At 35.0% G+C, this 16,961-nt stretch overlaps 1 protein-coding gene across 9 annotated transcripts in view; it reads left to right on the top strand.

Moving 5' to 3' along the window:
• Positions 1-15,127, top strand: part of CHST15 (carbohydrate sulfotransferase 15) — a 128,001-nt gene extending 112,874 nt beyond the window's left edge. For all 9 annotated transcript variants that reach the window (XM_031956011.1, XM_031956016.1, XM_031956007.1 and 6 more), the window contains 2 exons: positions 9,926-10,073; positions 12,390-15,127. In XM_031956011.1, coding sequence (XP_031811871.1) covers positions 9,926-10,073; positions 12,390-12,580 — 339 coding nt within the window. In that variant the 3' untranslated portion in view covers positions 12,581-15,127. The remainder of the gene's footprint in view (positions 1-9,925; positions 10,074-12,389) is intronic.
• The last annotated feature ends 1,834 nt before the right edge of the window (positions 15,128-16,961 follow it).

The raw sequence follows: 16,961 nt of genomic DNA, 5'->3' as shown, positions 1-16,961 counted from the left end.
TGAGACATTTAATAGTTTTGGGCAAGCCAATTAATCTTTGTTAGATTCAGTTTTCTCATCTGTAAAATGGGATGTAAAAGTGTAACATGTAAAAAGTAATAACAGCATTCACCTCCTAGGGTTGTTGTTAAGTATCAAAATGAGATAATATACAAAAAATGCTTCTCGAATGATAAACTACTACATAACTGGCAAGCTGCTATTATCTCTCTTATTAATCTTAGTGATTCCAAAATGTAATTTTAGAAATCTCACTACAATAAGAAAATGAACCACAAGGGACCTCAGTGGATTATGAGTAGGTACTAGTTTACTGAGAAAGACAAGGACTCCCCTGGGACAGAATGGAATCCAGTCAAAAATCATTCATTTATTTATCCATTGACTTATTCCATGAACATTTATAGGGCACCAACTTTGTGTGAGTCATGGTTGGAGAATGTGGGGATAAAAGAGGAAGAATCAATTTCTTAATAATGGTTTTATGAAGAGCTTGTTACATGCAGGCACTGTGCTGTGGGCTATAGTTTTAAAGGAAAAAAAAAAAACTTTCCTTCAAGGAGCTCAAATTCTCTCAGCAAGACAACACAGACATGTGAAAGTATATTAAAAAAATAAAAATAAATCAATGAATGAAAAATAATTGGGGAGAGACACAAGAAGCCGAGGATCAGGAAGAAAATAATACTTGAGCTGAGCTTTGAAAAAAATAAAGAATACCAAAATAAATAAATAAATAAATAAAGATGAGCAGGGAGTGCAATCCAAGCATGGGTACCACAATTGCAACAGTCTAGAGATGGGAAGTACAATGTCCCTTTTCTTCATGGGTCACATTTTATTAGAGAACAAGGGCACAATTTCATATTGTCTTGTGAGATGGAAAACGATAAGAATCTCATGAGCAATGTACTAGAAGAACAAAGAGGATGTGGAGAAGAGGTCTCTGCCAACAGGAAAATTAGGAAAGGATTCTTTGAAGAAAATAAAAATGTGGAATAAAAGGACTTGGAAAGGGTTTCTGCTGCTCTAGGCAAAAGTGAATCAATAAGTTCATCAGCAAGCATTTATTAAAACCCTGCTGTATTCCAGGTACTCGAGTATATAAAAACAAATATGTAATTTTGTAAAATAATTTCTTGTCCTTAAAGAACTTACATTCTGTCAAGTAAAACTCTATACATATATATGTTATACCATATATCACATATATATATAAATATATATATATATATATAGATGCCTCTCATATACATATACTTTATTCTCTACTAGATATACATCTCTCTCTCTCTCTCTCTCTCTCTCTATATATATATATATATATATATATACATATATGTATATGTATATACTATATACTATATTCTATATTATAGGTGCATTCACATATATATCTAAAGAGAAATATAAAGACATACATTATATGCAGTACTACATAGTATATATGCTGTACATGCATAATTAGAGAGAAATAGATATTGAGATATATACATTACATGCTATGTTATATATTTTATATGCATACATATTGAGAGAGAGAGGTAGGCAGATACACAAAAGTGTGTGTGTGTGTGTGTGTGTGTGTGTGTATCAAGCAAATTCAAGGCACTAACAGCTGGCGTAGTCATCAGGGGGAACATCAGGAAAGTCTTCTTATAGAAGATGATCTTTGAACACAATCTTGGAAGAAACTTGAGATGCTAAGAGGTGAGGAGAGAAAATGTAATGGACATAGAGAACATCTAGTGCAAAGGTTCAAAGCCAACAAAATAAATGTCATAGTAGTTACAGTGAGAAGGACAATTTGGTATAGTCCTCTGATAGAAATTGTTCTGTTGACTCAGCTCGGTTCAATAACTTTTCAGGAACTCAAACTCCTTCAATTTTTTAAAAAAATGTTTCTATTATGTCATTTAACCATATAACTAAAAATACTGCTCATGTTATTAACCAAAAGATACCCTAACAAACCAAAGAATCAGAATTTAATTCTTTAGATTTTTACATGTGAACTTTTGCATTTGAATAATTTATAGAAAAGTATCTTTGTTAAAAGACCACATACTCCAGTCCTAGGTACTCTGTATGCATATAAGATACTTTTTTTTTTTTTTACACTAGGAATAGCTAAGTTTCATCTTGACCTCTGCCTCTTTCAGAGTTTAACTTCTCATTGCACGTAAAGCATATACTTCTATTTCCAAGACCAGTGATTGACTTCTGCCCCACAGGGGAATGACTTATATATTGCTAACAGAGATCAGAAAGCTATCATGAAGTTATTCATCATTCTTTACAGAATGGGTTTAAAGTATGGAAATCATACAAAAATCCAGGAAACTCCTACTGTTTGATAGCAAATGTCTATCTAAGCTGTGTGGGGGAAGGCATGGGCTTGGCTTAAAGAATTGTTCTCTGTTCCCTTCCTCACTGTCCCTCACTGACAGCCAAATGAGTAAAAACTTTTTTTTTTTTAACTGAAAAACTGTATGAAATGCAATTGCTTGAGAACCCAAAGAGTTATGCTTTTCTGAGTTGGTAACATGCCATGAGACATGTCTGGGAATATTTTCAGCAGTGGTGTTGGTGTCTTAGCAAGAACAACAAGGAAACTCAACAGCAATCAATAATCCACACACTCCACAACCCAACAGAACATTTCCCAAGGCTTCATTGTCCCTTTACCCATGGTCATATAATATGTCAACCTATAAATCTTTTGTAAAAGATGATATCATTTATTGACCAGAGTGCTTTCTTGGTGTGGGATTGATACTAATATAGAATAATGAAGTATTTATTAAATGGTTTTCAGAGGACATTATAGAAGTTCCATGAGTTAAGAAATCACAAAACTCTCCATTTCCTAATATATGATCATAGTCTGTAGAGTCTAAAGGATAATCAGTATTTTTGAGCCTATTTTTAGGATCTAAAGGTTCATGATTAGAATTTGGCAAATATTAGGAAGAGAAATAGTTAAGTTGAATTCCTCCCCCCAATCAGAAGCACTGTGGACCAAAACTCTAATCTTTATGCTTTTTATAGAATGTGCTTTTTTAAAGTTTTACCTTTCCCAGTTATGAGTGAAAACATTTTAATTATACATGCACATTCATTTTTTAAAATTTATTTTTAACACACATTGCTTTATGAATCATGTTAGGAGACAAAAATCAGGGCAGAAGGGAAAAATGAAAAAAAAAAAAAGAGAGAGAAGTGAACGTTGTTTGTGTTGATTTACATTCAGTTTCCTTCGTTCTTTTCTTGCATGCAGATGGCATTTTTTGTCCAGATTCTATTGAAATTGATTATAATCATTGAGAAGAACCAAGCCTGTCATAGTTGATCATCACACATTCTTGCTGTGATTGTGTACAATGTATTCCTGGTTCTGCTTGTTTCACTCAGCATCAGTTCATGTAACTCTTTCCAGGCCTTGCTAAAACAGATTGTTCGTCATTTTTCATAGAACAATAATATTCCATTATCTTCATATACCACAACTTGTTCAGCCATTCCCCAACTGAACAACACAACTGAAATGACCCATAGGCCAGCTCTCTGATTTTACAGATGAGGAAACTGAAGATTAATGAGGTTATTGCTATGCCCAAATGTACAGTGGCACAATGAGTAGCAAGATCTGGATTATGATCTCAGTCCCTACGACTTCAAGGACATCCTTCTAAATTCAGTACTCTTTCTACTGCGTCATGATGACTTACACAAGAGCACAAACTTATTTAGTGAGGAAGATGGATCCTAGAATCTAGAACTATCTCAGTGGTACAATAGGTGAAGCACTGGATCTATCATTAGGAAGGCCTGAATTCAAATTTACTCTCAGACATTTACTAGCTCAGTTTCCTCCTCTGTAAAAATGGACATAAAAAAAGGATCTGCCTCCCAAAATTATGATCAAATGAATTAACATATGTAAAGTTCTTTATAAACCACAAAGAACTCTCTCTCTCTCTCTCTCTCTCTCTCTCTCTCTATATATATATATATATATATATATATACACACACACACACACACACACACACACACACATATATATATATATGCTAGCTATTCTAATGTATGGTGTTTTAGATAATAATATTGTTGTTATAACAATTAGCTAGTAGCAGGTCAGATCTTTAGGCTTTTTTAGTTCTTTCCACCAATTTGAAAAGTAGAGACTAAAAGCTGATGCAATGTGTGCTAGGAAAGACTTTACAAAATGAAATGGATTTCAGCAGACAAAGCATGAGACCTGGATAAATTCAGAGAGGAGGGAGGGAATTTTTAGGGAGAAGAGGGTGAGCAAAAGCTTGGAGATGAGAAATAATGGGAATGACATATGTGACCTTGAATAGAATACTAATTTATTTGACTAGCTTCATAGTATATATTTCTTTCTATGAAACTTATGTAAATAAGTATCTTATTCACCACCATGCACTTTACATCACTTTAAATTTGCAGTTTTTTTTTAGAAGGAAAATGGAGAATGGAAATGGAACAAACATTCATTAAATCTCTAAGTACTTTACAAATATTATCTCATTTGATCTTACTAACTTCCATTATTATAGTTAAAGTAAATCCCTATAGGACCAAAATAAATAGACTGCAAATGTTATCTGCCTTCTCTCTTTAAATTGTTTGGCAAAAAATTTCCTAGTCAAGTGACCCTCTGACATTCTCAGATACACAGGAAAACCCATCATTTAACAAATGAGGAAACTGAGGCAAGCCAGGCAATAATGAAATAACTTGCTCCAGATCACACAGAAGAATCAAATCCAGGTGTTTTTTTGTCTCACTTTCCAAGTTGTCCTTATAAAAGGAATCCCCAAAATAAGGGTCCTTTTTAAAAATAAAGGTATACTAATGAGAAGAAAGCACCTAAACAATTAGAATGAAATTACTCATGACAGAATTGAATATTTTAATTACTCTTAGCACTTTTTTAAAGCACCTTCATTTATAGGACTAGAATACTTTGCTCTCAGCTGCTATAAGTATTCATTTTAGACAATGATGTGCAACATGTGAAAAACAGGATAGGTTTTTTTTCAAAATTCATATCATTTGAAAAGTAGGTTTTGTGGAAAATAGTTACCTTCAGGAACATGTCATTCTTTTCTTATCTTGTAATAAAAGAGCACTCATAGGCTGTCAGAAGAACCGAGTGCAAATCCTGGCACTCATAAAAGAATGAATTCTTTTAGCTCTGTGACTCTGTGCCAGTTATTTCACACCTTTGAAACCTAGTCTTCTCATCTACAAGGGGAAATATTTCTACTACATCTCACATAGAATTATTGTGAAGAAAGTGCTTTGTAGTTTGCAAAGTGCTATATATAAATGGGAGTTATTTTTTAAAAGGCATTTCCCTCTTAGACAGCATGGGATATGGATAAAGAGAGCTGGCTTCAGGGTCAGGATTTAAAGTTCAGATGGATTCATGGAACTTCTTGAATTTATCCTGGTTTTGTGTTCCTGGGAAGATCACTTAACTTCTCATTATTCTAGGAAATCCTCCAAACAGCTGAGAAAATAACCTCAACTTTCCTACCTTAAAAATATCACAGACTTGATTTTCTTTTATTTTTTTTCCATTCTTCTTTTCCTTCACTGATGTTGTATGGGCATTGTGCACCCTGTGCAGTGAGAGTATCTTATGTGTCCTGATTGCTTCTCTTAACCCCTCACTCACTTCAATGAGTGCAGGAATTAGGTTTTATCTTCCTCTTCAGTCATTGTTCTATACAAAGGAGGCATTTAACCAGTGTTTATTAAATCTAATTATGTTGAATCTACTGGAGGCAAATGTATTGGAAAATATGGCAGTAGCTCATCTTGGACATTTCCCCCCCATGTCCATTTTAATTATTTTCTTAGTCTATAATAAAACTGAAAGTGAGAGAAAATATGTCACCAGGAAGCCTTGAGTGTCTTGCCTTTGGTGGGCAAAATGAACTAGTGAGTGTTGCCTGTGTTGATAGTTCCAAGGTCAATGGGAAAGTTATATTAAAGAGTAGATGAAATAGTGAGGAGAGCTTGGGAACTGTTCATGATAGGGTATAGCACCATTTCTCCCCTTTTATCTTCTCCACTTTAGCCCTTTCAAATTTATTCTCTTTTATAGTCCTTGCATTGCTTTAATTACATTGGGCCTTAGGAAATCTAGAGTAAACTGCTAGAGTTGGGAATTCTAAAGAGACAGAGAGCATGGATGCCAGAGAGTGGAATTGTAGTAAATACTTAATTTTGCTTGGAATTGAATTATGTTAAGTGGGTGTGTGTGTGTGTGTGTGTGTGTGTGTGCATAATGTGAAAAAAAGACTTTAAAGAGAGTCAGAATAAAGAGTTCATATTTTATCCTCGGTTGAGGCAGAATTGCTAAAAATTTTAACTTGTGAGGAGAGAGATGATTGTACTTGTTGTCACCCATGGAAGGTCTGGGTTTAAATTATGGAAGCATCAAGGTGATGAGCCACAATACGAAAGCAAAAATAACTTTTATTAAAGGTGACAGAGCTAAAATAAGTTATCTCACATTTCTAGCAGCAGGAAAGAGTCCTGGCAATATCTTTGAAATGTTTTTCTCTCTGGGGTCATTTCATCATCACTGGCTTGATCTGGATGGAGGCTTCAGTGAACCAATTTGAGCAGATCTTTGCATTTAGAACTCCACCCATTTGGTGTGCAGTGTAGAGAGTGAAGATATGTTGTAGTTAAACAAAATAGGATTTCTCTAGCTGCTGTCTACCCAAGGAGAGAGGTAACCAGTGGATAGAGTACTGAGCTTGGGAGTAAGATAGAACTGAGTTCAAAACCAGCCTCAGTCTCATACTAGATATGTGGCAAGTCATTTAACCTCATCGATAAAAATGGAGACAATAATAGCACTTTCCTTTTCCACAGCTTCTTTTCCTTTTCCACAGCTTCTTTTTTGTTGCTGTTACAAAATGTGCTTCTATGAATATTTCAGTATATACAAGGCCTTTTTCTTTTTGACGGACTTGTAATATATGGCAAAGAAGGGGATTGTTCCCTATCCATATCAATTCATGATCCATGATTTGGAAGATTGCTTTAGTGATAGAACAAAAGCTAGAGTAGAGATGGGAGAGAATAGGGGAAGAAAGATGTTAGAAGACTGTATGATTGTCTAGCTGAAGAGTAATGATGAACTAGAAGGTAGATGAAGGTTGGATTTGAGGATTTCCAACTTTTATACATAGAAAATTCCTAAATCTGTCCATTCCCAGAGCTCTGGTTTCATATTTTCAAATCCTCTTAAAGAACTTTACCTTAATGACCATCTAACACCTCAAACTTAAAAAGTTTTCAATTGAACTTGATATCTGCTCCCCCAAACCTACTTCCCTTCTCCCTACTTCTATACTTCTCAGAATGGCAGTCTTCTTTCCAACCTTAGATTCATTTCCGATTTCTCCATTCAAGGCCTTACTTGTAACGTCTTATTTCTACTTTCACAATAACTGGTGCACCTACACCTTCCTCTCCATTCATATTGTCACCAGTATAGTTCAGTTTTCATTTGGTCTTACCCAGATCATTCTAATAGACTTGTAATTTTTCTTCATTACACTTTTGCCTCCAGTCTTCCACACTGTTGACTAAGTCTTCTTCCTCTCGTACTTCTATTGTCTTACCACTACTCTATTTAAAAATCTTTGTAGGTTTCTTCAATATCTATTGGATAAAACATATATTTATGACTCTAGCAATTAAGGTACTGCAAAATCTGCTTCTAATCCAAGTGGATTATTTCTTTTTCTTATTGCTCTGACTTCCCCCTTCACTGTTCATAATTTCCACCTTGAAATAGATCTCTACTCCAGCAACTCATTCCATGAGTTCTGCCTGAACTTTGCTATATAAAAGTGATTTCTTCCTCCTCAGATTTATCATACCATTTGGGCTGGATCTCAGGTTTCTCCTATTAAATTTTTCCTTGTATCTTTCTTACTGGAGTTCATGATGGATCTTCCCTACCATCCACTAGGCTATAAATTCTTTGATGGCAGAACTGTGCCATTTCTAATCTTTATTGGGCATTAGACATGGTGTTCTTCACATTGGTTTTATTTATTTATTTTGCTTTATTTTATTTATTTTGTTTTTGTCTGGACCTTAACTTCATCAGAATAAAAGACTCCCTGGTGAGGAAAACTCACTCTACCAAAGAAGGTCTCTCAGTAATTTGTAATCTTGAGTTGCCAGGGAACAAAAAGTAAAATTATTTGATCAGTATCAGAAAGCCTGTATGGGATAGAGGCAAGAGTTTACCCCCAGATCTTCCTGTCTCTAAGCCTTGTGTATTATAGCCACCAATAATATTTTCTTTTTAGATTGACTTAAACAAAATAATAGGAACTGACATCTGATTGAATGTGGATGAGTAGGGTAAAAAGAGAAAAGGCAAAAATACAGATTTTTAGCTTGGGTAACTAGGAAAATGGTAGTTCCATAAATAGAGATGGGAAATCTCTAGGAAATCTAGTGATTTGTGCAACTGATGAGTCAGATTGAGGTCTACAATCCAATTTTGATGACTCTTAGCTTTTGGCTCTTTCCAGAGCATCTTCTCCACTAAAATAGTTCTATGAATAAGATTAGACTTTATCATGTAATTATCCTATCATTAACTTTTGTTTTGGGAAAGGGAAATTAATTTGATGGAGCAAAAGGAAATTATTTGATCAGTATCAGAAAGCCTGTATGGGATAGAGGCAAGAGTTTACCCCCAGATCTTCCTGTCTCTAAGCCTTGTGTATTATAGCCACCAATAATATTTTCTTTTTAGATTGACTTAAACAAAATAATAGGAACTGACATCTGATTGAATGTGGATGAGTAGGGTAAAAAGAGAAAAGGCAAAAATACAGATTTTTAGCTTGGGTAACTAGGAAAATGGTAGTTCCATAAATAGAGATGGGAAATCTCTAGGAAATCTAGTGATTTGTGCAACTGATGAGTCAGATTGAGGTCTACAATCCAATTTTGATGACTCTTAGCTTTTGGCTCTTTCCAGAGCATCTTCTCCACTAAAATAGTTCTATGAATAAGATTAGACTTTATCATGTAATTATCCTATCATTAACTTTTGTTTTGGGAAAGGGAAATTAATTTGATGGAGCAAAAGGAAAAGATTTGCAAAGTCAGTAACTTAAAATCTACAAATGCATGAAAAGTCCTGGTAATAGCCTTTTCAGATTCAGTATAATATTTCTGAGTTCAATATACACACTTTTCCTTTTTAGCTTAGAAACCAGCTTGAGGTCTTTTTTTTTTATAAAGCTGTTAATAAGGTAACAATATGTGGGTTGGAGAAAAGTTAATGAAGTTTGAGAAACTGTTTATCTCCTTTAATTACTTCCCATTCTTCCATCCTCTTACATAGAGGTATTGAGACTTTAAGATAAATAATGAGGTTGAAAAGCAATGTGAAAACATTTTATGTTGGTGTGTATTTATCTCTTAGTTTCTTACCTCTAGCATATAAACTCATTGAGGGTAGGGATAAATTTTTTTTAACATACAGAACAATCAAGCATATACAGGATATCCCCAAAGCTATTAAACTTTAAAACTGCAATAAAACTTTTAAGACATCCTCTTTATATTAATGTACACACACAATACTGATCATTTTGCTGAAAGTTTGAAAAAAATTAGTGATTTAGCTATTTTATATTCATAATGCCCACTACTTAAATATTCAGGGTTGGGTACAGGAGGTATCTAAAGAAGAAAATGAAAGAAAATCAGTTTAATATAGATGATTATCTCAGTGGATAATGGCTTTATTTTTTATTCTTCAGAAGATGTCCTGTAATATCTTGAGGAATTGTTGAAATTATTTCAAATTGTTTTTCCCTGTTTTTGTCTTTAGGTAAGGCTGCAAATCGGCCTGTATGTTGTTTATCTCTTAGACTGGCTCACTGTTTTTGACAAAGAACAGATCCTTATTCTTCGTCTTGAAGATCATGCCTCCAACGTCAAGTATACCATGAACAAAGTTTTCCAGTTTCTGAATTTAGGTATGAAAAAGATTGTGTGAATTCTTTATTTCATTAAAGTCTTAAAGCAAGTTAGAATAAAGAGCAAACTCCAGTGGTTAAGGATAACATCCAGGACAGTATGATCCTAGAAAGTGAACTGATGTACGAGTCCGTTAAGACTGGGATAGTCAAAAGTATCACTCAGATGCCTCATGGCCTTCCCCTCCCACTTTGGCTATCTATTTTACACGAGATCACTTTAATTCCTTTGTTCAAATCCATGAGCCATTTTTGAGCATAGCTAAACTGAAATCTGTATTGACCTGGGGTGAGTAGAACTAAAATCTGCAATAATAAAGGAGACTCACTTCACTGTTAAAAAATATGATACTGATTATAATGAAGAAAGGACATCTTTATGTGAATTGTTGATTGAGAGAATTTAATATTGAATAATTTCTTGATTTTTTTTTAAAAAAAGTATTTCCTCCAGGCCAATAAGAATCAATTTTTATAGGACAATGTATCCTAAGAACTTGTCTAAATTCTTTTATTATGTTAGAATTTGGTTGATTGACTATTGTTGGAAATAAGTGGACCTATTGTATGCAACTCAAAAAAAATTGTCATGGAAGTTTTCCCCCTAAAGAGAGGATTGGATTATCCCTATTATGTCAGTCAATTTCTCTCATATATCACCTGAAATTTTTAGAAATTTTTAGAAAAATTTAGAAATGTATCCCCTTGTAAATGGTTTTGTTGTATGGCCTACTTGAAAAGCCTGGTGCTCCACACCCCTAGATATTGTAGGGGATCCTGTCCATAGTTTTTTGTCTGCCAAAACTCGAGTCAGACTTGATAATGTTGGATTTCAGCTAAATGGTTAAGGAGAGAAATGATGCCTTCTCATCCTTCTTTTCTCTCCCTTTGGAAATTGTTTGACTTTGCTACCCATGAAACCAAAGGAGTACAGTAATGTTTATGAACTACTCTTTAATATCTGTAATGGCATTTTCATGTATGATATCATTACCATCTATAGAAAGCCTAGCATAGATATAAAACTAACCCTGTGTATTCCACTGCACATGGAGTCACAGGTGTTCCCTCTCCTCTAACCCACCTTGTGGTCATTGGCTCAGTTGTCATTGGCTAAACTTGCAGAGTCAAAGTGAAATAGAGATAATCAGTCATTACTGATGAGCTAGGGCAATGTAAGCCACTAGACCAGCCAATACAGATCATAATCCTAATACAAGTTAATATTTACATAGCATTTATTTTTGGTTTGCAATATATATATATATCTGCATATGATCTTCACAACACCCTTAATGAGGTTGATACCATCATTATCTCCATTTTACAGATGAGGAAGCTGAAACTGAGAAAAGTTGAGATAAGTCAAATGACTTGTCCCAAATCACAAAATTAGGAAGTATCTGAGGCAGGATTCAATCTCATCCGTTCCTAACACTATGTCCAATACTCTATTCATCACACCTCACTGACTCAAATCAAAATCAGGCAATAGGAGAATTTTCCATTGCCAGGTGATTTTGGATCAAGGATACCCTCAGAATCAGAAAAGCAAACTCTTTCCCATTAATTTCATGTCAAAAGCAGAAACACTCAGCGGGCATAGGCAGGGAATAAAAATCTTGAGTCCTTTTTGCTCTGCTCCCCAGTTACAAATGTCTCAAATAGTAAATGCCTTTGGGGGACAGAGCCATCCAAATAATGGATTACATTAGCATCACAAGAGAGGAAATGCACTTGGAAGAATTCAGGTGCTGCTAATTGTCAGGTGATTCTTAAACAGATAGACTTACCCCAGAGGGAATGTTGTGCAATTATTATTATTTTAATTTTTTGAGGCAATTGGGATTAAGAGACTTGCCCAGGGTCACACAGCTAGGGAGTGTCAAGTGTCTGAGTCAACTTTGAACTCAGGCCCTCCTGACTTCAGGGCTGGTGCTCTATCCACTGCACCAACTAGCTGTTGTTCAATCATTAAAGCAGGACTAGATATCCTTGTCATTGTACCAGTCCTTTTGTAAAAGCACAACGGTGCCTCTGAATATGCATTTGCACGATAGTATTGTGCATGTGGGTAGGTGTGCACATATGCACATATGTGTTAAATATTGTGTATTTGTGCTTAACAATATCCTCTGTCCCTCACCCCTCCCCCTCTGCTCCAAACTGCTCTTGGAATAACTTCATTTGAAAAACATTTTAAAGAGCAGTTCTCTTAGCAACACGAAGAATAAACAGTATTTTAGTAAAGTTGTTTTTAGTTCTTTTAGTTCCTGTCCTGCCTTAACTGAATTCCTTTGTCCTTTTCCCCCCCAGGTCCCTTAAATAAAAAACAGGAAGCCCTGATTACCAGGAGTCCTGCATCAAATACAAGACGTCCAGAGGACCGGAACCTGGGACCCATGTTTCTACTTACAAAAAAGATTCTTCAAGACTTTTATGAGCCTTTCAATACTAAATTGGCTCAAGTGCTTTCTGATGAAGCTTTTTCTTGGAAACAGACATAAGGAGTGAATTCGGGATCATGAGCATTGTGCTAGAAGATTTTATTACTTTTCATCAAAAGATATTTATTTGGGAACAATGATTTTATCCTAAGCATAAAGGCCTTTATCCCAGGATTTTCGTTCTTCTCTTAGTGTAGCAAACCATATTTCATTATAAGTATTTCAGACTTTGGGGTATCAAATAATCTTATATTGACTCCTTGCAATGTACCCTTTCATTATTAACCATTGGGGACTGATATGATGAAATTCTATTTTTTCTACCCTCACAATTTTATATGTATTTATTAGGCTTCTGCCATTTGTCCAACACTGTGCCAGGCACCTGAAAGGATCTGAAAGATGATGGAATCTTTATCTTCAAGGGGCTTAAAATCTGTTTTGTTAGAATTCTGAAGTTGAATTAGAGCATGCTAGAGAGTATCTCAATGACTTTACAAAAATTATATTTTCATTGTTAATTTCAAAGCATGTCTGTTTCAATTATTTAAAGTCACTTATTTCTGGGGGGGGGAGGGGGGTGGCGTTCTTTCAGTTTTTGCCTTCACTCAACCCAAACCATGCAATTTTACTCTTGGTTAATTAAGGATTTTATACAGCTGGTAGCAGAATGCTGGGCCTGGGGTCAGGAATTCCTGCATTCAAATGTGGTCTCAGATATTTATTTGCTGGATTATCCTGGTCAAGTCACTTAACTGCTATATGCCTCACTTTCCTCAACTGTAAAATGGGGATAATAATGGCACCCACCTCCCAAGGTTGTTGTGAGGATCTTATGAGATAAAATTTGTAAAAGGGTTTAGCACCAGTGCCTGGCACACACAAGGCACTTTATAAATGCTTAATCCCTTTGCTTTCTTCCCTTAATTGAATTTATATTACTTTATATGTAAAAAACAAATGAACAGAAATTATGCTCGATTTAAGATCAGAACACCTGCATTCAAATTCTGGCTTTATTACTCACAAAAATTTCTTCATCTTTTAAATGAGGGGGAGTTAGACTAGATGATCTCTGAGGTTCAGCTAAATTAGGTTAAATGATTTCTGTTATCCCTTCCAATTCTGTCATATATAATGAACAATTGCAGTTTTCTCTTCTGTGGGACAGATTTTCACTTCCTACATTATAATTGTTGATTTTTGCTTTACTGAATACATAAAATGGACAATATGTTTAAATGACCACCATATTTCAATGAGCTTCATGCCTGATTTCTCTTTTATAACTGAATTCCATTTGATTTCAATTTATTATCCAAGAAGATTTTTTAAAATATTGATGCAAGGGTAAGTGACTTCAGAGAATTAATAGATGTAAATGAAAAAGCTAGATTATATTTTGAGACTTTGGTATGTGACATTGTTGTTGGAAAACAGGATTTTTTTTAGTTCCAGTTGGCTGCATTTCTCTTTTTTCATTCCTCTTAGATTGATGTCGTTTCTACTTTATCAACTGCAATATTGCCAAATGTATTCACAAAGTTCATGAACTATGATGTGTTCTACCCCATCTCACAAATAAGATGCATGGGTAACTATTAGGTATGCTTGTATGTGAAGCATGGATGGTATGAGTACTGTATTTAGAGGACTTTTCTGGGGAAAAGTGGAAATTTGGTTTAGACATGGACCTGCAGACACAGTAATTGTTTGGAAGCCATCAGAGTAACGGAATGGAGAACTTGGAGTCAGTAGTTAGGCTATCCCAGGCAGAGCCAAATTCCAGAAATATTCACGATTTGCACTGAAGACAAAGTGAAGGTTTCCATGAACCAAAGCTCTTGGATTATGGTTGTATATGAATGCCAAAGTCAGGAAGGGCAGGTTTCTAAATTCTAAACCTTAGTTTGCATGTATGCAGTGAAAGTAGGGCCTTTGATTACTTTTTCTTCAGCTAGTGAAATATAGTATGATTTTTTTTTCTGCCAATGTCGATAGAAAGATCCACAATACAGTGTATAAAACTTGAGTGCTGGGCCCAACATACACATTTATCTATCTCTGTAGTTCTATATGCGTATATCTACCCACAGATATACATAGATATAAATACATAAAGGTAATTATATCCACATAGCCAAGGTCATTTTTGTCATGAAATAAACTATGGCTTTTTACACTGGCCTAGAGACAATTAACACTATCTTCCCAGAACCCTTGACTAGGAGGAAAGTCTGGTCAAAGCACAAAGATGCTGAAGGCTGATAACACGTTAAGGTGTGTATTTATTTGTGTTATCGTGTGTATGTGTGTGTATATATATATGTACATATGCATATATATAAGTGTATATGCTTTTTTAAAAGTGGATACCTTTCACTACTGATGCTGATACAACATCAATACTCTGTACACATCCCTTTTATAGATTTCTTTCTCTGCCAATAAATTTGTGTAGTTTTAAGTAAATATTTTGCTATTCCACATGAACTGTAGTTAATAACAAGGGTTTTTCTGACGCACACCTATGCATGTGACAAACATGTATTATTGTAATTCTGCTTCTTACAGAAGTATTATTAAATTGTATTGTTTTCAATATTATTTGGTTTATTATTGGTCCTTTTATATGGAGGGGAGCTTCTGACACTTCTGTGGTGATAATATCATTCAGGAATTATTTCCCCAAGGACTAGACTTTCTTTTTGAGGATTCTTATAGCTGCCTTCCCCTAATTAAGCCTCTTCCTCCCACACTGCCCTAATCTGGAGGTACAGTACTTTTAGAAAGGAGAATGGCTGTTTGTACAGTCATGACCCAAGACAACGTATCTTGTCTTCTCATTGAAAACCAAACTGAAAATAGAGCATTTTCATTGAGCTGGTGTTAAAATGACTTGATATTCCAATGTTGTTTCCCTGATTGTATCCAGTTGTACTCCTTGATTTACATAAGGTATGTTAAACAAGTCATATAATTAAGCTGTACTTTTATTAATCCTTAACACAATTAAATATGGTTACATATGAGTGTTATCCAAATAATGTATGCCGCTGTTGTTTATTTAAAATATAGATGATGCTTTTCTCACCAAGGTATTTTATATAAATGAAATGGATAAATGTGTCGATAAGCATTTGTTAAATACCCACTCTGTGCCATGCTCAGTACTAAGCACTTTATAAAAATCTCAATTGATTTCCACAATAACTCTGGGTGGTAGGGTAATTTTATTAGCCACATTTTACAGCCGAAGAAACTGAGGCAGAGATAGTTAAGTGACTTTTCCAAGATCATACAGCTAGTGTGTATCTGAGGCTGAATTTGAACTCAGGTTTTTCATACTCCAAGTCCAGCACTCTATCCTCACACTGCACCTAGATGTCCCATGAATGCATGAATCATTTATTAAGTGCTTACTCTGCAGCACTATGTTAAATTTTAGGGATACAAATGTTTCACTCTTAAGGAATTTAGAACCTAATGAAGGCAACAATAACTGCAGGAGGATGTGATGAGGGAAAGTGATTCTGGAAGAAATCATAGGGATGGCAAGTGCAACAATAAGATAGTCAACCAATGTGCTTTTTTTTCCTGAATGAGTGCTAGTCGTAATTTGATCATAATTCCCACAATAACACATTTTCATGAGACTCTCAGGTTTGAGCACATTATTGCAACTGACTTTAGTCAGTCTGAGCTTATCAGTATGGTCATGCTCTCCAAAAGCACAGATCACAAACCACCGAACCATTCTGGTCAGTGTCTTCTCATTTACTTGTGACAGAGAAGCACCCATGAGTTGGGAGGGACTTCCTTCCATTCTTTTGACAACATGAGACCACTAGGCTCTCAAACAACTGCCTTATGACTCATTTGTCTTTGTATATGTAGGAAGAAATGCATTTGTTAATTATTGGTGGAACGTGAACTACATTTTATGATAATGAGCCCAAGAAAATCTTCCCCACATGCTTCACGATGACATGGAGAAAAACCTGTGTTTGATCCTTTGAAGCTTGGTCATCAGAAAGTGAATCCAGCAGGTACCATCAGATTAGAAAGATGCTGAATATGGTCTAGTTCTGCTTGAGCAACTGATGCTTAGGTTAGTTCAGAGGGGCAGACACACTGAAGATTACACACTAAGTGATCGTTTTGAGGGAGAGGTTGAAATATCACTCACAAAAACCCTCTAATAAGTCATTGAAGGAGTGAAGTTTATGCCAGAGGGAGTGTTTAAAGAGGAGGGTATTCCATTCAAGATTGTTGGTCCTTAGTCATAGGTCAATGTTATTTGTTAAAACCAGTTGGTAGGTCATAGTAATGTTCTGCAGTTGACATATAATAAGGTACCATGGGAGAAACATTGACTGTGGAACCAGAGAACTTGATGGATTCAAGTCCTACCTTTGATATTTATCTCCTATGATTTTGG

This window comes from Sarcophilus harrisii, chromosome 2 (assembly GCF_902635505.1).
Source record: "Sarcophilus harrisii chromosome 2, mSarHar1.11, whole genome shotgun sequence".
Classification (NCBI taxonomy): domain Eukaryota; kingdom Metazoa; phylum Chordata; class Mammalia; order Dasyuromorphia; family Dasyuridae; genus Sarcophilus; species Sarcophilus harrisii.
This window is presented reverse-complemented; position numbering and strand designations above follow the sequence as displayed.